The sequence below is a fragment of the Podarcis pityusensis genome (assembly GCF_964106645.2).
Source record: "Podarcis pityusensis genome assembly, chromosome: 13".
NCBI classification, from domain to species: domain Eukaryota; kingdom Metazoa; phylum Chordata; class Lepidosauria; order Squamata; family Lacertidae; genus Podarcis; species Podarcis pityusensis.
The window spans coordinates 29,061,024-29,088,607 of NC_138038.1; the positions used below are offsets into that span (position 1 = coordinate 29,061,024).

At 40.0% G+C, this 27,584-nt stretch overlaps 3 protein-coding genes and 1 pseudogene across 4 annotated transcripts; 3 read left to right on the forward strand and 1 right to left on the reverse strand.

Annotated features, from left to right (window-relative positions):
* Positions 1 to 643: 643 nt before the first annotated feature.
* Positions 644 to 10,243, reverse strand: LOC308461972 (olfactory receptor 6C75-like; the record flags this gene model as incomplete). The annotated part of the gene is made up of 3 exons (XM_080979146.1): positions 10,222 to 10,243; positions 2,209 to 2,300; positions 644 to 1,606 (listed from the first exon to the last, which is right to left on the reverse strand). Exon 3 carries the CDS (start codon positions 1,595 to 1,597, stop codon positions 644 to 646), a length of 954 nt encoding a protein of 317 aa, XP_080835272.1. The 5' UTR covers positions 1,598 to 1,606; positions 2,209 to 2,300; positions 10,222 to 10,243.
* LOC308461973 (olfactory receptor 2AP1-like) lies at positions 5,536 to 6,549 on the forward strand (the record flags this gene model as incomplete). The annotated part of the gene is made up of 1 exon (XM_080979147.1): positions 5,536 to 6,549. One exon carries the CDS (start codon positions 5,536 to 5,538, stop codon positions 6,547 to 6,549), a length of 1,014 nt encoding a protein of 337 aa, XP_080835273.1.
* Positions 10,244 to 11,925: 1,682 nt separating the features above from the next.
* Positions 11,926 to 12,939, forward strand: LOC308461974 (olfactory receptor 2AP1-like; the record flags this gene model as incomplete). The annotated part of the gene is made up of 1 exon (XM_080979148.1): positions 11,926 to 12,939. One exon carries the CDS (start codon positions 11,926 to 11,928, stop codon positions 12,937 to 12,939), a length of 1,014 nt encoding a protein of 337 aa, XP_080835274.1.
* Positions 12,940 to 17,244: 4,305 nt separating this feature from the next.
* Positions 17,245 to 18,189, forward strand: LOC308461975 (putative olfactory receptor 2W6 pseudogene; annotated as a pseudogene). The gene has a single exon. The product of its transcript is annotated as a putative olfactory receptor 2W6 pseudogene (transcript).
* Positions 18,190 to 27,584: the final 9,395 nt, after the last annotated feature.

Below are 27,584 nucleotides of genomic sequence, written 5' to 3' on the forward strand. Positions count from 1 at the left end.
GAGGGACCTACTACATTGTACATAACTTTCCTTGTATGACTATTTCATGGGATGTCAGATGTGGAGGAACTGGTGTGCACCTGAAATGCTCTATACATGTGAAATGGAAGTGAAGGTGATAAATAGATAGATAGATGATAGATGATAGACGCTAGACGCTAGACGCTAGATAGATAGAAACTTATGATGTCTTAGGAACTAAAAAGGTAAAGGTAAAGAGACCCCTGACCATTAGGTCCAGTCACAGACAACTCTGGGGTTGCGGCGCTCATCTCGCTTTATTGGCTGAGGGAGCCGGCGTACAGCATGTGGCCAGCATGACTAAGCCGCTTCTGGCGAACCAGAGCAGTGCACAGAAACACCGTTTACCTTCCTGCTGGAGCAGTACCTATTTATCTACTTGCACTTCATGCTTTCGAACTGCTAGGTTGGCAGGAGCAGCGACTGAGCAACGGGAGCTCACCCTGTCATGGAGATTCAAACTGCTAACCTTCTGATCAGCAAGCCCTAGGCTCTGTGGTTTAACCCACAGCACCACCCGCGTCCCTTAGGAACTACTACAGTGCAAATATAACTATTACATCACTACAGCAGCAATGGATACAATTCTGAAGAAACCAAATATTCATTGACACACACTGTTTTATCTTAGAAATCTAGCCTGAATTATTTTTGCTTGAATTTTCCTTAAGGCTTCTTTCACCTCTTTATTTCGCAGGCTATAGATCAGGGGATTGACCATTGGAGTCAAGACAGTGTAAAAGGCAGAGAAAACTTTGTTCAAATCTCCCAGCAACTGAGTGTCAGGCAGCATGTATACAATCATCAGGGTGCCATAGAAAATGGTGACCACAATGAGATGGGATGAGCAGGTAGAGAAAGCCTTTTTCCTTCCTGCGGAAGAAGGGATTCTCAAGACAGTGGCTATGATGCAAGCATAAGATGTCACTGTCAGAAAAAAGGGAGGCAATGTGAAAATGCAAGCAATCATGAAAGCAACAATTATGATTTTGTGAGTATCACTGCAAGCCAATTTTAGCAAGGGGTTGAAGTCACAAAAGAAATGATCTATTTCGTTTGCCCCACAGAATGTCAACTGCAACAAAGGAAATAATATAGTATTTCCTAGAAAGCCACTTATCCAGGACCCAATCATTAAACAGAGGCAATCCCTGTTGCTCATAAGGGTTGTGTAGTGCAAAGGTTTGCATATGGCCAAATATCGATCATATGACATGGCAGATAAGAGGAAACATTCTGTTGCAGCTAGTGAACCAAAAAAGTACATCTGTAAAAAGCAGCCATTGAAAGAAATTGATCTGTTTCCAGTCACAAAACTGGCCAGCATTCTGGGCAAGATTGTTGAGCTGTAGCAAGTCTCCAAGCATGACAGATTTCCTAGGAAGTAGTACATTGGTGTGTGCAGATGCTGATCAGCCATGACAAGTGTGACAATGAGGATGTTTCCAACCATGGTGATAATGTAGATTATCAGGACCATCAGAAAGAGCAAGACCTGGACAGCTGGGATATCTCCAAACCCCAGAAGGATAAATTCTGAAACCACTGTTTGGTTTTCCAATACCTTCTTTTCCATAGAATGAATCTAGAAATAAGTAAAATTGTTATTAAATAAACTTTTTCTATGTACAAATGGGGCTTTCCCCCAGCTAGTTTAGGTTAAAAGACTTATTCACAAAACACGAGTGAAACATAAAATTTAAAATATATTTCTCTCAAATCTCAAAACACACACTTCACAATGATTTCCCCATCCCTGAAAATAGACATATTTAAATGTGGGACTTTCATGCAGTGTGAAATCCACTGGATAACTAATTTCTGATCCACATATGAGTCGTCCACCCGGTCAGTTCATAATGGAATTCTCAATGATCAATTTAATCCACACATTCTAATAGCTAAATTTAAGAGAATATTAGCATACCATACAACAAAAAGGATGCAAAAATACTTACGTAGACAAGCAAAGTATTATTAGACAAACCTCCTTCATTAAAGGGGCCAGCAACCTTTCAAGTTATTTCTCAAGTTGCACAGAGATAACATTCCTACTTCTGAAATATCTTAATTTAAATTACTTTTTAATTGGAGGAATAAGGCGGGAAGATTATTTACATATCTTTATCACCTAATAGAAAACTAATATGTTTACCATGTAGTTAAGTGAAGTTGCTTTCTCCTTACCTAAATAGTGGATATTGATTGGAGAAGAAACAGAGAAATCACACCTCATGGATGTGAAACTCTCAATTATGGTGTGGTTGACATTCCAACTCCTAACAGAACAAAGAGATATGTTGCAATTGTCTAAATTACCAGTGATGAATATTTAGCGCATCCTTGCTGTATACTGCAGGGAGAAAAAAGCATGAATTTGCAAAACATTTCCCATATGCACACACATACAGGAGTGGATTTAATCGTTTATGAAGACATCAAGTTCCTTGTTCTCATTTGTGCCTATGCACCATTAAAAAACAAAAACAAAATGAAACAAGCCCCCAAAATCTTTTACATACCTGAATGAGGTACGTGAAATCATCACAACAATACTCCCATGCTTCTATGCTGAAGTGATTTATAGATATGTATGTTTCCACCCAGAGGGACCACCTCCCCAAGGAGAGCCAGGTTTTGTTTACTTGGCAGTTTTACAACAGTTCCCAACCAAGGAGCAAGTAATGAAGGAGAGCCATTTTAAATATTACAATACCCAAAGCTAGGATAGCCAACCCAGTGGCTCACATAACAAATCTAGTCCCCACGTCAATCTTACCTAGCCTTTTGGGGCCGTACTAATTACCTGAGTTGGCTAAAATGCCAGAGTTTCAGTCATGAGGACAAAGGAAGGTACTTTTTTGTTGTTTAAACAATATAAATATTCTACATATTAGTGTTACATCTCGCAGTCTTCTATTGTATGGTTGAAGCAAGGCCTTTGACATAATAGCAATAATATTAATTTTATTATTTATACCCACCCATCTGGCTGCAATTCCCCAGCCACTCCGGGCAGCTTACAGCACATAAAAAATTGTAAAACATTAGACATAAAAAATTTCCCGATGCAGGGTTGCCTTCAGTTGTCTTCTAAAAGTCAGATAGTTGTTTATTTCCTTGACATCTCCTGGGAGGGCATTCCACAGAGCGGGCACCACGGCCGAGAAGTCCCTCTGCCTGGTTCCCTGTAACCTCACATCTTGCAGTGAGGGAACCGCCAGAAGGTCCTCAGAGCTGGACCTCAGTGTCCGGGCTGAACAATGGGGCTGGAGAGGCTCTTTCAGGTATACTGGGCCGAGGCCATTTAGGGCTTCAAAGGTGAGAGCCAACACTTTTAATTGTGCTTGGAAATGTACTGGGAGCCAATGTAGGTATTTCAGGACCGGTATTATATGGTCTCGGTGCCCCTTTGCTCTCTGTGCAGAGCTCCCTGCCATTGAACCATCAAACTGGGGGGGGGGGGGCATTGGCTGCTTAGAGGAATCAAGAGGGGTAGGAAGCTGCCAGCGACCCCATTTCAAAGGTGGGGGAAAATCTTTCGCTGCTAAGTTAGGAACTGAAAGTTTGAATGGCCTTTTGGCTGCGCTCCCTGTTGGCTTGGGGGGAGAGGGCTCTCCTGGGTGCAGGGGAGTCAAAAAGGGGCAGCCCCTGGGCAAGAAGGTGCTCTACCTGCTGGCTGTGCTGGAGGGACCTTCATGGCACACAAAAACCTTTTATTAAGAAATAATAAATTAAATATTGGATTTTCTGTAAAGGAATTCATTACAAGATGAAGTGCGTGAGGCATTGAATGGGTGGAGAGGGATGGAGGAGAGGCAGAAAGAAGAGCTAATTTGTCGATGGCTAGGGGGTGCAATCTGGACGGTTCTTCCAGGGGAGCAAGATCACCTAGCTATAGCTCTGTATATGGGTAATATATCAATTATAAAGGAAATGGATGTTCCCAAATATAAAGTCTGCTCATCTTCCATAACATAATACTTGATGCATCAAGGATCACATTTATTATAAAGAGGAAAGAAAGAAATAGCTTGTGGATCTTCTGAAGGATCGCTAAAGGATATGATACTCTTGAATATAATTTTCATACTGGATGACCATTATATTGGCATGTGGTTCAGATACCAAATGAAGTAGCTAGGGCACTTGTCTCATATTTTGTCAGGGTAATGACTCTGCTGTGACTGGTCTTTATTTTTGGGTGGCACCTTTCTAAGCCCAGCTCCTGAGGAAGCTGACTTGATTTTGAAGCCCACATTAACAAATTTCAGAAATTATGGAGAGAATCTGACACCCAGGAATTTTAGGAGATCATTGCCACTTGCAAACACATCATATTATAAGATACCCTTCACATAGGTGTGTGTGTGTGTGTGTGTGTAGATATAGAGACCACCTTTAAAGAAATCACTGCAGAAAGATGATTTTTGAAGGCAAAAAGGAAGATTCAGAGCAGTGGAAAGGAAAATATATGCCACCCAAGGCCAACTCACATAAATAAAGTAACCCCAATCCCACTCAAATAGCCTTACAGTGGTACCTCGGGTTACATATGCTTCAGGTTACAGACTCCGCTAACCCAGAATTATTACCTGGGGTTAAGAACTTTGCTTCAGGATGAGAACAGAAATCGTTCAGTGGTGGTTCAGCGGCAGAAGGAGGCCCCATTAGCTAAAGTGGTGCTTCAGGTTAAGAACAGTTTCAGGTTAAGAACAGACCTCCAGAATGAATTAAGTTCTTAACTTGAGGTACCACTGTACTTTTTAAGTGACCAAATCAACAGCATGTATTGATGCTGTTCTTATAACTCCATAAGTAAAAGAGCTAGGGCTTTATTTCCCATAATAAAATCTGAACCATTAAAGAACATTTCTAAGAAAGGAAGTCCCCAAAGTGCCCCACATCTGTGACTAGGGATGCATGATCCCCATGTGAGTTTGGTCTAGATTTCAAGCTAATGTTCCCTCTCTGACAATTAGTTCCTATATATCAATATGTTTACCTTTGATTTCTAATAATATATAACAACCAGCTAGAGGCCTCCTCTTTCTGATAAAGCCTGAAATGAGAAACATGCCATGGGATGCTAAACTAAATAAAGCATCAATGGAGAAAGAAACTTCCAATCAAGTCTGTGAAGATGGGGGTAGAAGAAAACAAATTATACAACTTGCTCCTAAGAACAGCATCTCAGAAATTGCACTCAATACAAAAATCAGCTCCTCATCCATTCATGATAAAGGTATTTGCATTCAGTGCTAATTATCTGCAGGAAGTAAAACTTTGTAATAAAAGTGTGGTTGTAAATTCCTCACTTTATTCAGTAGTAAGAAGTATCTGGTAACACTGAATGCTTTCCGTTTTCTTTGGTTGAGAGACCACTGAATACTAGATTATATTGCTCTCCCTTCTATTTCTTCACTCAGTGGTACTTAACTATTGCATAATGGCTATCACTTTCATATCACATTCCAATTATCTTTCAGAATGTAGCATTTGATGTCAACCACAATGCAGAGAAACCTGAGTGAAATCACAGAGTTCATCCTTCTGGGGTTTGGGAATCTCCATCATCTGCACATCTTTCTATTCCTTGTTTTTCTAGGGATCTACATTTTGACAATTGCTTTCAATATCCTCATGGTCTTTCTCATAGTGACTGATCATCATCTGCACACACCCATGTACTTCTTCCTGGGGAATCTGTCTTTTTTGGAAGCAGTCTACAGCTCAGCCTCTCTGCCCAAGATGCTGGCCAGTCTCCTGACAGGAGACAAAACCATCTCTGTTAAAGGATGTTACATACAAATTTTTGTTGTTGCTCTCCTGATTGGTACAGAAAGCTATTTGCTCTCTGTGATGTCTTATGATCGTTTCTTAGCCATATGCAAACCCCTATATTATGCAACTCTTATGAATGGTAAACTCTGTATCCAGCTGGCCAGTTGCTCTTGGATCAACAGCCTTGTGTTGGTCACCATATGCTTGGTCTTGATATCGCAACTACATTATTGTGGTACCAATGAAATTGATCATTTCTTCTGTGAGTCTCTTTCATTGGTTAAAATCTCATGCAGTGACACCAGCCTTGTGAAATATGTCATTCTAATCCTGGCTTTTGTGTTCAGTTTTCCTCCTTTTCTTTTGACCCTTATCTCCTACATATATATCGTTGCAGCCATTTTAAAAATCCCATCCACCACTGGGAAGCAGAAGGCCTTTTCCACCTGTTCTTCTCACATCATTGTTGTTTCTGTCTTCTATGGGTCAATATTCATTGCATATTTCAAACCAGAAAATGAAACCATTAGAGACCTTAACAAAATTTTTCCACTACTTTACATGGTCCTCCCTCCTTTAATTAACCCCCTCATATATAGCCTGAGAAATAAAGATGTCAAAGAGGCTCTGAGAAAGGTTGCTGGAAAATTTTGGAAGGGAAATTTGTGCCTCTTGGTTCCAAATACTGATGGCTCCTTTCTTCTAAGAAATAAAGCTGTATGGGTGTGGAGGATAAATGTTTGATTGTTCAGGCTCTGAGTTTTAATCATGTCTATGCAGAAGTCCGTTGTATTTAATTCAATGGGGTTGATCCCAAATAAACAGAATTTAGATTACTGCCTTAGCTATATAAACCCTCACCCATATCATTATCATGTCAGAGCAAGAAATTATAGAAATTAGTTGGGTCGGGAAGGCATGGAAGTTGAAAACATTATAATACGTTTTTGCTTGAAAGTTAAGTTTCAAGCATCTGTTTCAGTGTAACTTTTTCCTATGGACATATATATTTAAGAAATTAGCACAGAGGGTTAATCAGGGAAGTGGGACCTTGCTTGTTCTTCTTAGTGTCTCTTCAGATGTTGATACTAGTGATGAAGGTATCCTTATGGAATGCCTCCGAGTAATTGTAATTGGAGGTATAGTGTTGCAGTGGTTTCAGTGCTACTTCTGAAGAGTAGCATTGACAGATTGTTTTTCCAGAGGTTCTCTACAATGCAACTGAATATCTACTCTATCAGCATATAGCACCTCTGCTCAGAACCTGCACTGCTTCCCAATTTGCTACCAGGCCTACTTCAAGGTGTAGTTACATAAAGCTTGGGATAAATTGAACTGTGACATCACCTTACTCCATCTATGCCCACTTAACTGCATCAGTTTGTGGAACTGGGATTGCTAAAGATGCTTCATAAGACTCATGCACACTTTTGAACTCTCTGCTTATTTACTTAAGGCAGGTGCCTTCACTGTACTCTTTTTTTGGCACCTGCCAAAAACATTTTCCTTTAGGTTAATGTATCCAGGCATGTGGAATATTGACATGTATTTTAATTTGGATTTTAGCATACTGCCGCTCTTATTTTTTTAAAAAAGCTTTAAATAGTTATGTGTTTTTACTGATAATTTTTGTTTTCATTCTTGCTGAAAACCACTTTGAGATTTTTATCCAATCCAGCAATGTCAGGGAATTGGAGGCAGAGGAGGGGGAGAGAGTGGGAACTTACCGAGAGAAACCTCCATTAATTAGTAGCTGTTATTCCTCGGACGAGGAAGTTGATGAAAGGCTGTCAGGAGGCAATGAATCTGAGAGGGGGGAGGCACTTCCAGGGCCAAGCCACTTTAGTCAGAGAGGAAGGAAGGGGGTTGGGCTTAGGAAATGGTTATGCAGGGGAAAATCGAAAGTTCCCTCAGTCGAGGCAACTTGACTCACCATGATGGAGACGTACTCTTAGAGCTCTTGTAAAAAGAGAGAAGAAACCAATAAATCTCTGTAAAAATGGCTGGATTCTCGGACTCTTATCTCTGCTAGCACTCGCAACTCATTCCTGACAAGCAATAAATACATCTTTTGAAATAAATGAATAAAGTGAAATAAATCCTATGGATGTCTAGGGATGAACAGATCTGTCAATTTCACTTCTCTCAGATCCTTATCACTTCCCATGGTTCAGTTGCAGATATCTGCCAGTTTTGGTTTCTCTTATTTTCTCATTTCCCCAGAATCTTAAATTCATTTCTCCATACCTACAGCAATTTTTTGTGGGGAGGAGGGGCAAATTAATCCTAAAGGAAGCATTTTGATGCAAATTTCTCCAGAGACACACATTTCTGTATGTGAATATACATGTTTTTTCAAGCATTTCCCCCTAATATAATGCATTCTGTATGTTATTTTCCCCAATATGCAACTTATCTCAGTGTATGCAGTTCTGTACAAATTACTTGGCTGGAGAACTGCATTGCAAAATTCAGAGAAGAGTGAATTCAAAAGGATGACTCTGTGTTGGGTCACATACTTTTCTAGGTTTCAGTTACAAGTTGGTCTGGATCAATGATCACAGTTCAGTGCACTAGGCATGTCAAGTACATGGAGAACTAAAGAAGATGTTGAAAATATCAGTAACAAATAAACCGGAGACATATCTCCTGGGATTGATAGATGAAGAGATAACACTTTTTTGGGGGGGGGGGGGTCCTATATGCAAGTACAGCTGCTAGAATAGTGATTGCTGCTAGGTGGAAATCACACACCATACCCACAAAGGAGGATTGGATTTGTAAACTAAATGAATATTTAATTTTGTCAAGATTAACTGCTGTAATAAGAAATCAGTCGAATCAAAAATTTAAAAAAGGAGTGGAAATGTTTTGATGAATATATGGCAAAATATTGCTCAAAAAGATATGCTAATATGCCTAGATTAAAATGTGAAGTAGTGTATGGAAGAAAAATTAGTAAGGAAAGATAATAAGAATATATAGATGACTTGAGAAGACTGTAGAATGCAAAGATTATTGTAAGTGGGGGCGGAGGGAAGTGGGAGAAGGGAGAAAAGAATAATATGATGGATTGAGGAAATATAAATGTAAATGTATGGGGGGATGGGGAGAAATGGTGTTGGCTTTGGTACATTTGTATTGTACTGTAATATGTGAAAACCAATAAATAAATAAATATAAATAAATCCCTTTTCCTTTTAAAGAAATCAGTGCAGAAATATGGTTTTTGAAGGCAAAAGGGAGGATGCAGAGCAGTGGAGAAAAGGTACGCGGAATGAAAAATACATGCCACCCAAGGCCAACTCACACGAATAAAGTAATACCAGTAGCAATTTAGAGACCAACTAAGTATATTCTGGGTATAAGCTTTCATGTGCACGCACACGAAAGCTTATACCCAGAACATGCTTAATTAGTCTCTAAGGTGCTACTGGACAATCTTTTTTATATATTTCGACTGCATCAGAGCAAATCGGCTACCTACCTGAAAGTTATACTAATTACACTCAAATCGTCTTATATTTTAAGTCACCAAATCAACAGCATATTGTATGCGGGCAGAGCTAGGGCTTTGTTTCCGTTAATAAAATCTGAATATTAATTAAAGAACATTTCTAAGAATGGTTGTCCCTAAAGTGCCCCACACCTGTGACTAGGGATGCATGATCCCCATGTGAGTTTGGTCTAGATTTCAAGCTAATCTTCTCTCTCTGACAATTAGTCCCTATCTCTCAATATGTTCACCTTTAATTTCTAATAATATATAATATAATAATATATAATAACCAGCTACAGGCTTCCTCTTTCTGATATGCCTGAGAGGAGAAACATGCCATGGGATGCTAAAATAAATAAAGCATCGATGGAGAAAGAAACTTCCAATCAAGTCTGTGAGGATGAGGATAGAAGAAAACAGACTATGCAACTTGCTCCTAAGAACAGCATCTCAGAAATTGCACTCAATACAAACTTCAGCTCCTCATCCATTCATAATAAAGGTATTTGCATTCAGTGCTAATTATTTGCAGGAACTAAAGCTTTGTAATTAATGTGTGATTGTCAATTCCCCACTTTGTTCTGAAGTAAGAAATATGTCCCTGCACTGAATGCTTTCTGCTTCTTTGGTTGAGAGACCACTGAAGACTGCTGGGGTTGGCTCTTAGGTCCCATTGAAATCCACAGGTTAATTTAGTTATGGGAACCAAATGCAATTCACTCTTGGCGCATTTCTCCCTTAAGTCCTGAGTTTGAGTGTCTTCAAAACAGATGACACCTTTGGTAAAGGCTGTTCTCCAACTGGAGAACTCTCAGGACAGTGTTTCACAGTTGTCAGTGTTAATACTACATTTTTTTTTAGATTTGCCCTGAGAGAGCCTTTCAACCACTTTTGTTGACCACCAGTATTACACTTACCATTTTTAAGTTCAGAGTAGAGTAGTTGCTTTGGAAGACAATAATCAGGCATCCACACAACATGACCAGTCCAACAAAGTTTATGTTGAAGAATCATTACTTCAACACTGGTGACCTTTGCTTCTTCCAGTACATTGGCCAAAAAAATCAAATATCCTTTATTAGGCATAGCAAACCACACATTATCAAACAGACACCGTATACAAATTGTGCAAAATACGAGCTCAGCATAACAAGGTTTGTCCCTTGTTATGGGCGCATAGACACCACCTTATACCGTAAACCAACTGACCGACAAACATATCTACATGCCTCTAGCTACCATCCCAAACATACCAAACAGTCCATTGTATATAGCCAGGCACTACGTTACAGCCGTATCTGTTCCAATTCTACAGACAGAGACTCTCACCTAAGAGATCTACAGCAAACCTTTTTAGAACTAAAATACCCAGCAGATGAAGTTAGACAACAGATCAACAGAGCCAGACTGATACCCAGAGAGAACTTGCTGCAAGACAGACCCAAAAAAGAAAATAACAGAACACCTCTAGTCATCACATACAGCTCCCAAGTTAAAACAGTACAACGCATCATCAGAGATCTACAACCTCTCCTGGACAATGACAGTTCTCTTTCTCAAGCTCTGGGAGGAAGACCTTTCATTGCCTACAGACAGCCACCCAATCTTAAACAACTCCTAACCCACAATAATACTACAACCAGACCTAACACGGACACTGGCACCAGAGCCTGCAATAAACCCAGATGCCAACTTTGCTGTCACATACACCCGGACAACACCATTACTGGCCCCAACAACATCACACATACCATCTCGGGACTGTTTAATTGCTCATCGTCTAACATTGTGTATGCCATCAAATGCCAACAGTGTCCTTCAGCTCTCTATATTGGACAAACAGGCCAAACCTTACGCCAAAGAATAAACGGACACAAATCTGACATCAAGAATCACAAGACAGAGAAACCAGTAGGAGAACACTTCAATCTCCCAGGACATTCTATACAAGATCTCAAAGTAGCTGTTTTACTACAAAGGAATTTCAGAAATAGACTGGAAAGAGAAGCTGCTGAATTACAACTCATTACCAAACTTAAAACCATGGAGAGACCTGGCCTGAACAAAGACATTGGATTCTTATCTCATTATACATGACAAAGCCATTTCTCACCTTCTCACCCCTTGCTTTTTCCTGTAAGACCTATTGCAGTCGTTAAGAGTCGTCAACAGGCTCATCTCAGCTATCTGCCAATCACCCATTCCCACCACCCTTCTGAGTAATACCCCTCCCCACCTTCTCACTATATAGAAGGGTCTGGCAACTTCTGTTTCAGTGTATCTGAAGAAGTGTGCTTGCACACGAAAGCTCATACCAAGAACTAACTTAGTTGGTCTTTAAGGTGCTACTGGAAGGAATTTTTTTGTTTTGACTATGGCAGACCAACACGGCTACCTATCTGTAACTGAAGGTTTGTCCCCGTCAGATCTCTAACTCCAGAGAAAATCAAATTGCATAAATAATACAGGTGATGTGCATTTTTTTTTTCAGAGACACCATTGATGGAATCTTTCTCCTTTCCATTTCTTCACTCAGTGGTACTTAACTATTGTAAAATGGCTATCACTTTCACATCACTTTCCCATTATCTTTCAGAATGTAGCATTTGATGTCAACCACAATGCAGAGAAACCTGAGTGAAATCACAGAGTTCATCCTTCTGGGATTTGGGAATCTCCCTCATCTGCACATCTTTCTGTTCCTTGTTTTTCTCGGGATCTACATTTTGACAATTGCTTTCAATATCCTCATGGTCTTTCTCATAGTGACTGATCATCATCTGCACACACCCATGTACTTCTTCCTGGGGAATCTGTCTTTTTTGGAAGCAGTCTACAGCTCAGCCTCTCTGCCCAAGATGCTGGCCAGTCTCCTGACAGGAGACAAAACCATCTCTGTTAAAGGATGTCACATACAATTTTTTGTTGTTGCTCTCCTGATTGGTACAGAAAGCTATCTGCTCTCTGTGATGTCTTATGATCGTTTCTTAGCCATATGCAAACCCCTATATTATGCAACTCTTATGAATGGTAAACTCTGTATCCAGCTGGTCAGTTGCTCTTGGATCAACAGCCTTGTGTTGGTCACCATATGCTTGGTCTTGATATCGCAACTACATTATTGTGGTTCCAATGAAATTGATAATTTTTTGTGTGAATCTCTTTCATTGGTTAAAATCTCATGCAGTGACACCAGCCTTGTGAAATATGTCATTCTAATCCTGGCTTTTGTGTTCAGTTTTCCTCCTTTTCTTTTGACCCTTATCTCCTACATATTTATCGTTGCAGCCATTTTAAAAATCCCATCCACCACTGGGAAGCAGAAGGCCTTTTCCACCTGTTCTTCTCACATCATTGTTGTTTCTGTCTTCTATGGGTCAATATTCATTGCATATTTCAAACCAGAAAATGAAACCATTAGAGACCTTAACAAAATCTTTCCACTACTTTACATGGTCCTGCCTCCTTTAATTAACCCCCTCATATATAGCCTGAGAAATAAAGATGTCAAAGAGGCTCTGAGAAAGGTTGCTGGAAAATTTTGGAAGGGAAATTTGTGCCTCTTGGTTCCAAATATTGATAGCTCGTTTCTTCCAAGAAATAAAGCTGTATGGGTGTGGAGGATAAATGTCTGATTGTTCAGGCTCTGATTTTTAATCATGTCCATGCAGAAGTCCATTGTATTTAATTCAATGAGGCTTACTCCCAAATAAACCGAATTTAGATTACTGCCTTAGCTATATAAACCCTCACCCATATCATTATCATGTCAGAGCAAGAAATTATACAAATTAGTTTGGTGGGGGAAGTCATGGAAGTTGAAAGTTTTTGCTTGAAAGTTAGTTTCAAGCAGGCATAGGCAAACTCGGCCTTCCAGATGTTTTGGGACTAAAATTTCCGTCATCCCTGATCACTGGTCCTGTTAACTAGGGATAGTGGGAGTTGTAGTCCAAAAATAGCTGGAGGGCCATGTTTCCCAAGGCCTGATTTCAAGCATCTGTTTCAGTGTAACTGTTCACTGTGGCCATATATATTTAAGGAATTGGCACAGAGAGTTAATGGGGGGAGTGGGACTTTGCTCGTGCTTCTTGATGTCTCTTCAGATGTTGGTATCCTCCTGAATTGACTCTGAGTAATTGTAATTGGACGTATAGTGTTACAGTGGTTTCAGTGCTACATCTGAAGAGAAGCATTGAGGGAGTTTTTTGCAGAGGTTCTCTACAATGCAACTGAATATCTACCCTATCAGCATATAGCACCTCTGCTCAGAACCTACACTGCTTGCCAATTTGCTGCCAGGCCTATTTCAAGGTGTAGCTACATAAAGCTTGGGATAAATTGAACTGTGACATCACCTTACTCCATCTATGCCCACTTAACTGCATCAGTCTGTGGAATTGGGCCTCCTAAAAATGCTTCATAAGATTCATGCACACTTTTGAACACTCTGTCTATTGACTTAAGGCAAGTGCCTTTACTGTACTTTTTTTTGGCACCTGCCAAAAACATTTTTCTTTAGGCCAATGTATCCAGGCATGTGGATTTTAATTTGGATTTTAGTATACTGCTGCTTTTACTTTTTAAAAATGCTTTAAATAGTTATCTGCTTTTACTGATAATTTTAGTTTTCATTCTTGCTGAAAACCACTTTGAGATTTTAATGCAATCCAGCAGTATGTACATCTTTTGAAATAAATGAATAAAGTAAAATAAATCCTATGGATGTCTAGGGATGAACGGATCTGCCAGTTTCACTTCTCTTGGTTTCTTATCCCCTACCATGGTTTTGTTGTAGATAGAGATAGATGAATCTGCCAGTTTTGGTTTCTCTTATTTTCTCATATTTCCAATCTTAAATCCAGTTCTTCACACCTGCAGCAATTTCTGAGTGGGGGAGGGGGATAAATTCTAATGAAAGCCTTTTGATGCACATTTCTCCAGAGATACACATTTCTGTTTGCGAATTTACTGATTTTTTTCAGGCATTTATTCCTAATATAATGCATTATGTATTTTATTTTCCCCAATATGCACCTTATCTCAGTGTATGCAGTTTTGTACAGATTAATTGGCTGGAGAACTGCATTGCAAAATTCATAGAAGAGTGAATTTAAAAGGATGGCTTTGTGTTGGTTCACATATTGTGGTTTGAGGACCCGTTCCCCGCTTTATGGAATGAAGACACATAGACACAGAGTATAAGTTTAACGGGCAAGAAAAGGCCACAACTTTATTGATTACAGCAAGTGAGAAGGTATTGGCTTAGGCATTGGACAACGACAGATTGACTCCACCCACTCGGAGAGGGGTGAGCCCAAAAGGGGTTTATTCACCAGAAGGTGGAGCCTGTTGATGCTAATACAACTATAAGCTCTCCCCTGATGTCACCGAGGGTCGTGCCATGGCCCCCCACCACACAGGCATCAGACAGGATCCATGACCGCTGGATTCCTTTAACGGAATACCCAAATTTGAAGGGGTAGGCGATGGCCACACCTAGCCCTTCCACACACCATCAACACATTCCAACATAGAAGAGTGAATTTAAAAGGATGGCTTTGTGTTGGTTCACATATTGTTCCTGGTTTCAGCTACAAGTTGGTCTGGATCAATGACCACAGTTCATTGCACTCTAGGCATGTCAAAAATTCCTTTTACCCAGTATGTGGGTAAAAAATAAAACATAAAAAGTAGGATGCACTGCACTGCCAAAAGGTCTAATGAAATGAAAAGCACATACCCTCATGAACAACTCACAATAATAAGTCAATACGACATCTATTGCCTTACTTTTCAATGAGGCCTTAAGCTGTATATTGCCCAAATGCCTTCCCTGCTCCTTATAATTAAGTAAAAGTAAAACAGGTAGTGCTTAAAAGAAGAATTACTCTGAACATTCAGGAAAGGAGTGGGAATATTTCCGAATGAGGGAAATCCCCACAGTGTCCTACTTCTGTGACTATGGGCCTGCAGTATCCCCGTGTGGCTTCAGTCTAGCTTTGAAACCTACATTCCCTCTCAGATTATTATTGCATCTCTCAAGATATTTACCTTTTATGCTTAATAATAAATAATAACCAAACAGAAACTACCTCTCTTTATATATATATAAAGCGTAAGATGTGAAACAAGCCATAGCAGACTAAACAGAATTCAGAAATTATGGGAAGGCAAGCTTTGTCTATTGAGATGCTTATAGAAGACACAGTGCACATCTTGCTCCCAAGACCAAAAGCTGCTCGAAATTGAGCTTACAAGAAACTTCATTCATGAGAGAGGTAATGACATTCAGTGCAAGTTATTTGCAGCAACTGAAGCGCCGTGATAAATGTGTGTTTATGAACTGCTTGCTTAGAGTAACAAAGCTGTGACAGCACTGAATGCTTTCATTTTCTTTGCTTGAGAAAGATTTGGAGGCTTTTGGGGTAGACTCCTCCACTGAAATCAATGGGTCAAACTTATCATGGCTTAATAAGACCCATAGTTTTCAATGGGAACTGAATTCAATTCACTTAATCTGGATCTAACCAACGGCCAGTTGGAATTTGAGATGAGCAAATCTGTGAATTTTGGCTTCTCTTAAGTTGCCATTTTCCCACTTCGAAGGTCAGTTTTCCAAATTCCCACACTGGTTTCTGAATTTTTTTAAAAGTCCTCATAAAAGTTCACTAGGATTTTAGTACAAATATCTCAAAATATGCATATATTTGTATGCAAATTTGCCTAAGATACTTCTTTTTACAAATCAGTTCCCCCTAATGGAACACATTTTTGCTTGTTGTTTCATGAATATATGGTTTTATATGAACACTTTCCCCTAGTATATGCATTTTTAGAAATATGACTTGGCTGGAGAACTGTATTATTGCAAGATCCAGAGAAGTGCAAATTTCAATGGTTGGCTGTGTTTTGGTCCATGCATTGTTTCAGAAACTACAAATTGTGTATGCTTGCCTTTCAATGTGAACTGAATTGATTCCCCCCCCCCATTCCTAATATGACCATTGGTTTATTTACATATATACCAGTAGAGCACTGAAGGCAAAAATAAGAATGGCTATTCCTGTGATACTATATGTCAATATCACATTCATTTGTGTTTAATAAAAGAATACTGTATGAAAATTTGCAATTAAATACATATACCTCACAAGATAAACTGAAATAGATATTTTTAATGTATGCATTTCTACACGTATTCTATAGATTAGACATTTTAATGCAGTTTGGTACATTCCTTTATTTTCTGTATTACAAAATTCTGTAAATTTGAACTCCACAGTATACTTATGTCCTGGTCCCTCTTTTAGTCCAGGAACTGTGAATAAGGTTGTTTCCCCTATATGTATAGATTTCACAATTTTCCTCCCTCTTCATCATGGTTATATCAAGTTGCCTGCAAGCCTCTATGAGTATTTTACCATTATACCAATAAGTATTCCTGCTAAATGCAACATGTCCCGATTAGGCTGGAGTGCAGTAAGGTAAATGACCCCTGGATGGTTAAGTCCAGTCGAATTTGACTGTGGGGTGGGGTGCTCATCTCCGCTTTCAGACCAAGAAAGCCAGCATTTGTCCACAGACAGCTTTTCTGGGTCATGTGGCCAGCATGACCAAACTGCTTCTGGCACAATGGAACACTGTGGCAGAAGCCAGAGCACACAGAGACACAATTTACCTTCCTGCCACAGTGGTACCTATTTATCTATTCATGCTGGTATGCTTTTCAGCAACTTTTGTTCACAGGCATTTTAGCATTGTGAGCTTTCAGAAAGGTTATAGCCTGCAAAACATCCCTGAATCATACTGTGCTTTCTCCACGTTTTCCCTCAGTGGTGTCTGTAAAATTCATGACTACAAATAACTTTTACTTATCTTATGTTTCAGTTGTCTTTCAGGATATGAAATAACTTTGTTATACACATTTGATGACAACTGTAATGCAGGAAAACCAGAGTGAAATTACTGAGTTTATTCTTCTGGGATTCGGGGAGCTCCCTCATCTACAGATCTTCCTGTTCCTTGTGTTTCTGGTGATCTACATATTGACAATGACTTTCAATATTCTCACGGTCATTCTCATAGTGACCGACCATCACCTGCACACACCCATGTACTTCTTCTTGGGGAATTTGTCTTTTCTGGAGACAGTCTACAGCTCAACCACACTGCCCAGGATGCTGACCAGTCTATTGACAGAGGACAAAACCATCTCTTTTAAAGGATGTCATATACAATTATATTTCTTTGATCTCCTGATTGGCACAGAATGTTATCTGCTCTCTGTGATGTCTTATGATCGTTTCTTAGCTATATGCAAACCCCTCTATTATGCAACTCTTATGAATGGTAAGCTGTGTATCCAGCTGGCCAGTGCCTCCTGGATTAATAGCATTTTGTTTACTTCTATATATTTGATCCTGGTGTTGCAACTAAAGTATTGTAATTCCAATGAAATGGATCATTTCTTTTGTGACTCTCTTGCATTGGTCAATATCTCATGCAGTGATACCAGCCTTGTGAAGTATGCCAGTGTAATCCTGACTTTTGTGTTCAGTTTTCCCCCTTTTCTTTTGACCCTGATTTCCTACATATATATTATTGATTCAATTTTAAAAATCCCATCCACCACTGGAAGGCAGAAAGCCTTTTCCACTTGTTCTTCTCATGTGATTGTTGTTTCCCTGTTCTATGGCGCATTAATCATTGTATATGTGACACCAAAAACTGAAGCAATGAGAGACCTTAACAAAATATTTTCTCTTTTTTACACAGTCCTTCCGCCTTTAGTTAACCCCCTTGTATATAGCCTGAGAAACAAGGATGTCAAGGAATCTTTCAGGAAGGCCACGGGGAAGATTTTAGAAGGCCATTTTCTGAATTAGGGGTTCAAAGCTAAATTGTTATCCAAAGCCTTTTGCCAGGCAACATCGGTTCAAGGCTTTATGGGTATCTGAGAAAGACGTTCCTACTGAGGTTCCTTTCAAGAATTCATCCTCTTCCTATGTAAGTGTTTTCACTACCCATTGGATTGCTTCTTCCTGTGGGACCAACAGGCATCATAACTTTGAAAGAGAGAGGGGGTAATGCTTGTGAAGGTTACTGCCCTTTTCTATGCTCTCTCATTACTCACTCAGAGATGGCAAGTGAACAAACAGCAATAGCAGGAGGACAAACTGCAGAGCCAGGAGGATCCAGAGCTTGGCAGTAGGGCATTGCACATTTGCAATGAAGTTTGTATGTGGCGCTTGAGAATATGCACATCTACAAGAGTATGTGCATATGTGTTACTTTTGCATGCTGGTATGTGACGTTAGAGGCTGATTTGTGACCTGTGAAACAGAGCTGAAATTGCCACCCTTATTTTGCTATATGTTCTATTCCATGAACACCAATCTGTTCATGAAAGGAGCCCCCAATCATGAGTTGTACTCCAAGGGAATTTTCCTGTCATCAACATAGCTGAAATTTCTTAATGAAACAATATGAAATCAAGAAAGAGATGGAAACGTGGATGGGTCTAGTGGTTCTTACACACCCAACCGTTCAAATGAAGAAGAAAATAATATAAAATAATTTTTCTAAAAGAGGTGAATTTCCTTTCATTTCCCAAAACATTTCTGATTAAGCATTTAAAAAAATACCGAAGAGTGGAAAATATCCAGTCTCTCTTACTCTCACCATTTTCCGCCCACAGATATCATCTGTTTATAGTATGTGCAGACTGATTTCAGAGGCATATCTCAGACTTCTTTGTGCCCCTTAGGAACAGGATCATGCAGGAACTTGGGGGGTTTCTAATAAAGTTTACATTCTGTTCTCCATCACACAAACTTTTGTTTCATTTTCCAGCAATAAAAGTTATTTGAATAATTTATAAAAGTTGTTCCATGACTTCCTCCCACTTTGAAATACCATTTTCAATTCCATTTGCCTTATTTACATTATAAGATCATTTCCTTCTCATTTGTTTCACAATGGTCATCTGCTGTAAGAAACTATGGCCAGTAACCGATTTTCGCTCACCAATCAGTATCATTCTGGGGAGGTGGAGACTGAATTATGTAACTTCATTTGGAGGACTACAATGAATCTGCAAATGTGCAACTGTATGTGCATAGGGGTCCTTTCACATGATTAGGAGTCTTAACAGCATAAATTTCAGGATTCCTAATTGCATGAGTAAAAAAGGTTAAAAAAAAAAGAAAGGTAAAGGACCTCTGAACAGTTAAGTCTAGTCAAATGTGACTATGGGGTTTTGGCACTCATCTCGCTTTCTGGCTGAGGAAGCCGGCATTTGTCCATGAACATAAGAATAAGAATTTTATTATTTATACCCTACCCATCTGCTGGGTTTCCTCAGCCAGTCTGGGCGGCTTACAGCACATAATAAGTTGTAAAACATTAGACATTAGGGAAGTTTTTAATGTTTGATGTTTTATCGTGTTCTTAATATTCTATTGGGAGCTGCCCAGAGTTGCTGGTGAAACCAGCTAGATGGACAGGGTATAAATAATAAATTATTATTATTATTCCATTAAAAAAATCCTTGTACAGGGTTCCCTTCAGATGTCTTCTAAGAACCATATAGTTTTTTATTTCCATGACGTTTGAGGGGAGGGCGTTCCACAGGGCAGGAGCCACTACCCAGAAGATCCTCTGCCTGTTTCCCTGTAACCTCACTTCTCACAGTGAGGGAACTGCCAGAAGACCCTTGCAGCTGGACCTCATTGTCTGGGCTGAACGATGGGGGTGGAGAAGCTCCTTCACGTATACTGGGCCAAGGCCCCTTAGGGCTTTAAAAGTGCTAACACTTTGAATTGTGCTCGAAAATGTACTGGGAGCCAATGTAGGTCTTTCAGGAACAGTATTATATTGTCTCGGTGGCCACTCCCAGTCACCAGTCTAGCTGCAGCATTCTGGATTAGTTGTAGCTTCCGGGTCACTTTCAAAGGTAGCCCCATGTAGAGCACATTGCAGTAGTCCAAGTGGGAGATAACTAGAGAATATACCACTCTGGCGAGACAGTCTGCAGGTAGGTAGGGTCTCATCCTGTGAATCAGCTGGAGCTGGTAGACAGCTGCCCTGGACACAGACTTGACCTGCACCTCCATGGACAGCTGTGAAACCAAAATGACTCCCAGGCTGTGCACCTGGTCCTTCAGGGGAACAGTTAACCCATTCAGTGTCAGGATTCTTAGCCGCAGTCAGAGGTAACTGGCCTCACTCCAGGCATTCGGCTTGAATCTTTGTTGACCTTCCCGTCTGCGTCTCCCGGCAGGATACAGGCAAGGTCACAAATCGGCGATCCTCCTCAAACGTGAGAAGAACACACCCTCCTCCCTCCTCCCTGCTTCCCCCAGGGAGGGAAAAGAGTCAGACAGAAATCTATTTACATGTTTTATTCCTGTCGTTCCAGCAGTACAGAGAAACGTGTCTGCACTCTCCAGACTCCAGCAGTAGAGTCACAACTCCGCCCCTGTACTTCCAGTACAGGTCAGATGACACTCTGAGCTAACATCCGGTGCTCAGTACACCGAATAGTTCCAATAGTACAGTCCCAGACATCAACATCCTGTTTTGCATTCCAGACACCTGCAGCTGGCTTTCGCATTGCTGCTTTTTCCTGACAACCTCCCCCAAAAGCATCAATGTGCGTTGTGAGCAAAACATGATCCAGAGAAGAAAACAAACAGTTGTTATACATATAACAGTCCCCTGTTGTTTCAGTTCCACCCTTGGAACTCCCCGCCACTGGTTTCCCCAGTGTACCTCTCTGGTTGTCTGGCTTCCAAGGAATGAGTGCATCTGCATTACCTTGGCTTGCTACTCTCTGTTGTGTCTTTGTCTCTGACTTAGACACAGCTTCTACCTGCTTTGAGTTGTTAACAATAGCAACACATGCAATAGCTAAGTTAGCAAACTCTTTTGAGTACCTCTTTGGTGGTACACCCTTTGTTACTCTCTCAGACCTGCGTATGAGGTGCTGATCCTCTCTGCTCACTGGTTCAACCTCTGAACTTTGTTGAGAACCAGTACCAATGGCAAACAGTGGTTCATCCTTCACCTGTGAAGGTCTATCCATTGTGTAAGACTTCCTCTCAATGACTGTGTCAACTGAGCTCTGTGAGCTATCACTGTCATCATCACCACTGTAATCTGAAAAATCATCATCATCATCTGAATTGTCCTCAGTGGGAAATGTGTGAACAATTACTGTTTCCTGTTCAGGAGCATTCTCTAGAAATTTTGTGAGAATCACCTGACCAGATTCAGACACAATTACTCTGTAGAGACCCTTTTCATATCCCACAAAAATGCCTCTGGCATTCTTCACTCCACCTGGAGCTTCTGTTCTCACATGAGACCCGAAAACCTTAAAATAGGCAACAGAAGGTTTTCTATGGAACAGCTTCTCAAAAGGAGAACTTCCCAACTCTTTTGAGACCTTTCTCAACCACACGTGAACATAGGACATTAACGACTCCGCCCAATACTCATGTGGCAAATGTGAACTAAGCAATTGCGCATTCATCCCCTTTTGCAATTCTTTGTTCACCCTTACACAGACACCCCTATTCCACGCTTCCGCCGAAACAGCAACCTTGTGTCTTATCCCTTTCTTCTGCAGGAACTCCTGAAAATCCTGTAAAAGAAAAACTTGCTTCTCATCTGTGAAAAGACAATCAATGTTAGCATCATGCACATTTTTAACCTTGTCACAAAACTCCTGAAACCTTTCTAAGGTTTCTTGTGGTTTCTGCAGCATAAAAACCCAGACATAATTTGAGAAACAATCCACGCACACAAGATAATATCTTGCATTGCATCTAGATGGTGCTAGAGGACCAATCACATCAGCATATACCCGCTGAAATGCTCTGTCGACCTTCGCCACCTTCCGGGCACTTTTGGTCACACCTGCAAGAGAGATTATGTTAGAATCAGAAGAATTACATTTCATGTAATCACTTTGATCAAAAGTCAACAAATACAGTCCATCTTTCTCTCTGGCAGTAAGATACAGTTCTCCATCTTTGAAGATCTTGCAGCTCTCAGCATCATAGGACAGTTTCAGTCCTTTCCTTGCAATCTGCGACACACTCAGCAGATTGAACCTCAACTGAGGAACCAAATACACATTGTTTATAGTCAAGTTCAGACTCTCAAGATACACAGTCCCAATCCCGGTCGCTTCCAACTCCTGACCGTTGGCCTGCTGCACAGTGAAGCTTTGCTTCTTAAACGTCGAAAACAGTTCTCTGTGTGGGCACATGTGTTTTGTGGCGCCAGTGTCCAGAACAAATGAGTTCCCCACCTCTGGTGTGGCTTTTAGCGACATCAAAGCCTTTGCAGGTTTCACCTGAGATTTGGTATAACTTTTGCCTGATGCTCCAGGCTTTCCAGAGCTGCCCTTAGCTCCTTTTGACTGGCGTGGCTTTTTACAGTTCCGCTGAATATGCCCAGTCTGTCCACAATTGTAACATCGAACAGCGCTCAAAGCTACAGCACGCTCCTCAGTAGCTTCAGCAGTGGGGGAGTCAGAACCCTCTGCTACTCTCCCCCTGTCCTGTACATCCAGTGCAGCAAGTCTATCGTGTTCATTAAGGACCACCGCACACACTCTCTCCGCGGTCAGGTCCGCCGCCGGTAGGGAGCCAAGCTGACTGGCAACCGATTTATAAGTCCGATTCAGGCTGTTGATCATCATGAAGCAAAACACTTCCTCCTGTAGACGGAAATTGCGTTCCACCATCTGTTGGCGCAGAAATTTCATCTCCGTCAGGTGCGCTTGAACATCTCCATCAGGCGCAAGCCTCAGATTGGTCAACTTCTCAAAATACAGCAACGCTGAAGAACCAGCATCCCTCTGATGTGTTCTACGTAGCGTTTCCCAAATCTCTTGCGCATATTCTATTTATTTATTTTTATAAATATTTTTATTAAGTTTTCAAACATAAAACAAAAAAACACATATTACACCAGCATTATACATAAGAAAAAGAAAATAAAAGAAAAAAAGAAACAAAGCTTTTCATAACTTTTTTTTATATAACTTATTGGACTTCCTCGCATCTCCCTTACCCTGCGTTCTCAGCAATAAAAATTATCAGCAAATTGTTACCTTGTATCATACCTTATTTTGTACTTCTCAAATGTTAAATTTCTTAGCTTAAAATAATTATTATCAATTAATTGTAACTTAAGTTTACCATAAATTTACTGGAACCATATTTTCCTAGATTGCGCAATTTCTTAACATTCATACAACTTAAACTGTTTTTGTAAATAGTCTTTAAACTTTTTCCAGTCCTCTTCCATTGTTTCTTCTCCCAAATCTCGGATTCTGCCAGTCATTTCCGCCAGTTCCACGTAGTCCATCAATTGCATCTGCCATTCTTCCAGTGTGGGCAAATCTTGTGTCTTCCAATACTTTGCAATAAGTATCCTTGCTGCTGTAGTCGCATACAAAAAGAAAGTTCTATCTTTTTTCACCACTTTCTGGCCGACGATGCCCAAGAGGAAGGCCTCTGGTTTCTTCGTGAAGGTATATTTAAATACCTTTTTAAACTCATTATAGATCATTTCCCAGAAGGCCTTCACTCTTGGACAGGTCCACCAGAGATGGAAAAATGTTCCTTCAGCCTCCTTACATTTCCAACATTTATTATCAGACAGGTGATATATTTTTGCTAGCTTGACTGGGGTCATGTACCACCTATATATCATTTTCATAATATTCTCCTTCAAGGCATTACTTGCCGTGAATTTTATTCCGGTGGTCCATAACCTTTCCCAGTCCTCAAACATGATGTTATGCCCAATATCCTGAGCCCATTTTATCATGGCTGATTTAACTGTCTCATCCTGAGTATTCCATTTAAGCAGCAAGTTATACATTCTCGAAAGTACCTTAGTCTTTGGTTCTAACAGTTCTGTCTCTAATTTCGATTTTTCCACCTGGAATCCTATCTTTTTATCCAAATTGAAAGCCTCTTTAATTTGAGCGTAATGTAACCAATCTCGCACCTTACTCTTTAATTTCTCCAAGCTCTGCAACCTCCAATTTTCTCCAATTTTTTCTATTTTTCCCAATATTTCGGCCAACTGGCCTCCATATTGGGTCTTTTCCGGGCCTTAGCCTCCATTGGTGATAACCATCTCGGAGTTTTATTTTCCAATAGGTCTTTGTATTTTGTCCAGACAATAAATATTGCTTTTCTGACAATATGGTTTTTGAACCCTTTATGAACCTTTGCCTTGTCGTACCTCAGATATGCATGCCATCCAAAGGCATTATTGAACCCTTCCAGATCTAGGACATCAGTGTTCTCAAGAAGTAACCAGTCTTTCATCCAGCAGAAAGCCGCAGCTTCATAATATAACCTTAAGTCCGGCAGAGCAAACCCCCCTCTTTCTTTTGCATCAGTTAGTATTTTAAATTTTATTCGGGGCTTTTTGCCCTGCCAGACAAATTTAGAAATATCTTTCTGCCACTTTCCAAAACATTCCACTCTGTCCACAATCTGTAGGGTTTGAAACAAAAACATCTTTGGCAATACATTCATCTTTATAGCTGCAATTCGACCCAACAAGGAAAGTTTCAATCTTGACCAAGTTTCTAGATCCTTTTTGATATCTGACCAACATTTTTCATAATTGTCCTTGTATAAGTTCAAGTTTTTAGCAGTCAAATTAACCCCTAAGTATTTCACTTTTTTAACCACATTTAACTCTGTCTCTTTCTGAAACCTTTCTGATTCCAAAGGTGTCAATTTTTTTTCCAAAACCTTCGTTTTTTGCTTGTTCAATTTAAATCCCGCCACCCGACCAAACTCATAAATCAGTTCTAAAACTCTTTTCGTACTAGATTCTGGCTCCTGTAATGTTAAAACCAGATCATCTGCAAAAGCTTTTAGTTTGTATTGTTTCGCTCCGACCTGTATTCCTTGCACCAACCGGTCCTCCCTAATCATGTTCAGAAGTACCTCCAAGACTGAAATAAATAACAGAGGGGATATAGGGCAGCCTTGTCGTGTTCCCTTTTCAATTTTGAACTCTTCTGTCACCACATTGTTAACTATCAATTTAGCTTTTTGCTCTGAATAGATTGCTTCTATTCCATTTTCAAACCCCCGTCCCACTCCCATCCCTTCAAGATTTTTCTTCATAAACTTCCAAGAAATATTGTCAAAGGCCTTCTCAGCGTCAATAAAAATCAACACTGCTTTTGTATTCATATTTGTTTGTAAAAGTTCCAAAATGTCAATAATGTTTCTAGTGTTGGCAAACAAATGTCTACCTGGGAGAAAGCCTGCCTGGTCCTTGTGAATTACTTCATTTAATACTTTTTTGAGTCTACTTGCCAAAATGTCAGCAAAAATTTTATAATCCACATTTAGGAGAGAGATGGGACGGTAGTTCTTAAGTTGTGTCTTTTCAGTTTCCAGTTTAGGTATCAATGTGATGAAAGCTTCTTTCCACGATTCCGGTGCCTTCTTCCCCTCCATAATCTGGTTGCAAACCTCCATTAGTGGTTGTATCAAAAAGTCTTTCAATGTCTTATAGTACTTGGAGGTAAGTCCATCAGGCCCTGGAGATTTACCTAGTTGCATGTTCTGAATAGCACCCTCAATTTCTTGTTGTGTTATCTTATAGTTCAGGATTGTTCTCTTTTCCTGGGATAATTTTGGTAATCCATTGGTTTTTAAAAATTGGTCTATCTCAGTCTCTTTCTGCGGCCCTTGCGTGTAAAGTTGTTTAAAGTATCTCTGGAAGCACTTTCTAATTTCCTCGGGTTTCTGAATATTTCTCCCTTCAATCTCTAAGTTTGTAACCGTATTCAATTTTTGTCTCTTTTTCAACTGCCATGCTAGCAGTTTCCCACACTTATTTGCTGATTCAAATGATCTTTGTTTCATTAGTTTAATTTTCCACTCAACTTCTTGGTTTATCAATTTAGCGTATTGTGCTTGGTGGAATTTAATTTCTCTCAGAACCTCCTGTGATTTGGGTTTTGATCTCAATTTTTTCTCACCATCTTTTATCTTCTCTAAGATCTTATCCTTTTTTTCATTCCAAAATCTTTTCTTTATCGTATTCTGTTGTATCAAAAACCCTCTCATAACAGCTTTACTTGCGTCCCAGATTACTCTTTTTTCCACTGTGGTGTTCAAATTTATTTCAAAATAGTCTTTTAAAGTCTTTTGGGCCTTCTTCACGATCTCCTGATCTCTTAGCAAGGTGTCATTCATCTTCCATCTGAAGGAACCGATTGGAATTAGTCTCATTTCCACTTTCATAGCGTTATGGTCGGAGCAGGTTTTTGGGCAGATTTCCACTTTTCTAGTCTTAGGTGCCAAACTTCTAGTTATCCATATTTGGTCGATCCTTGTCCATGACAGATGGGCTTCAGAAAAGAATGTTCCTTCTTTCCCTAGGGGGTTCTTTGTCCTCCAGATGTCAACCAAGTCCATATTGTCAGTTAATTCAAAAAAGGTTTTAGGTAGTCTGCCATCTTTTGTTAAACTTTGATTTTATGACTTGTCCATATTTGTGGAGACCACCCCATTCATATCTCCCATCATAATGATGTTACTATAGTCCAGATAATCCAGCATGATCTCATGCAGCTTCTTATAAAATTCTGATTTCCCCTCATTCGGTGCGTATATTCCTAATAACAAGAACTTTTCTCCTTGGGTCTGAATCTCAATTGCCAAAATTCTTCCTTGCTCATCTTTAAATAGAAACTTTGGTGATAGGCTCTCCTTTGCATAAATCACCACTCCTCTTTTTTTAACTCTATCCGATGAAATAAATTCTTGGCCTAGTCTTTTGTTAATTAACACCTTTCTATGGAGCCTAGTCACATGAGTTTCCTGCAAGCAAATAATGTCCAATTGTTCTTTCTTCAATATGTGAAATATTCTTTTCCTTTTTTCCCGGGGAATTTCCTCCATTTATATTCCAGCTAAGAAGTTGCAGAGACATCCTGGATCAATCTTTTAGTCTTGTGTTGGCGTCTCCTTCTCTTGGTCTTCTTGACCCGAGGGTATAGATGCAGGGTCTGGTGGTGGCCAAGACCCAGGTCCTACAGTTCCTTTCTGAAGGTCCTCTCCGTGATCGTGAAGAAATTTTTGTTGATCTTCCGCTGTCCTGATCTTGACCTTCTTTCCTTTGAAGGTAAAAGATAATCCTTGAGGAAATTCCCACCTAAAGGGAATTGAATTGCCCTTCAGTAGTCTTGTTAATTCCTTGTACGTAGCTCTGAGATCCA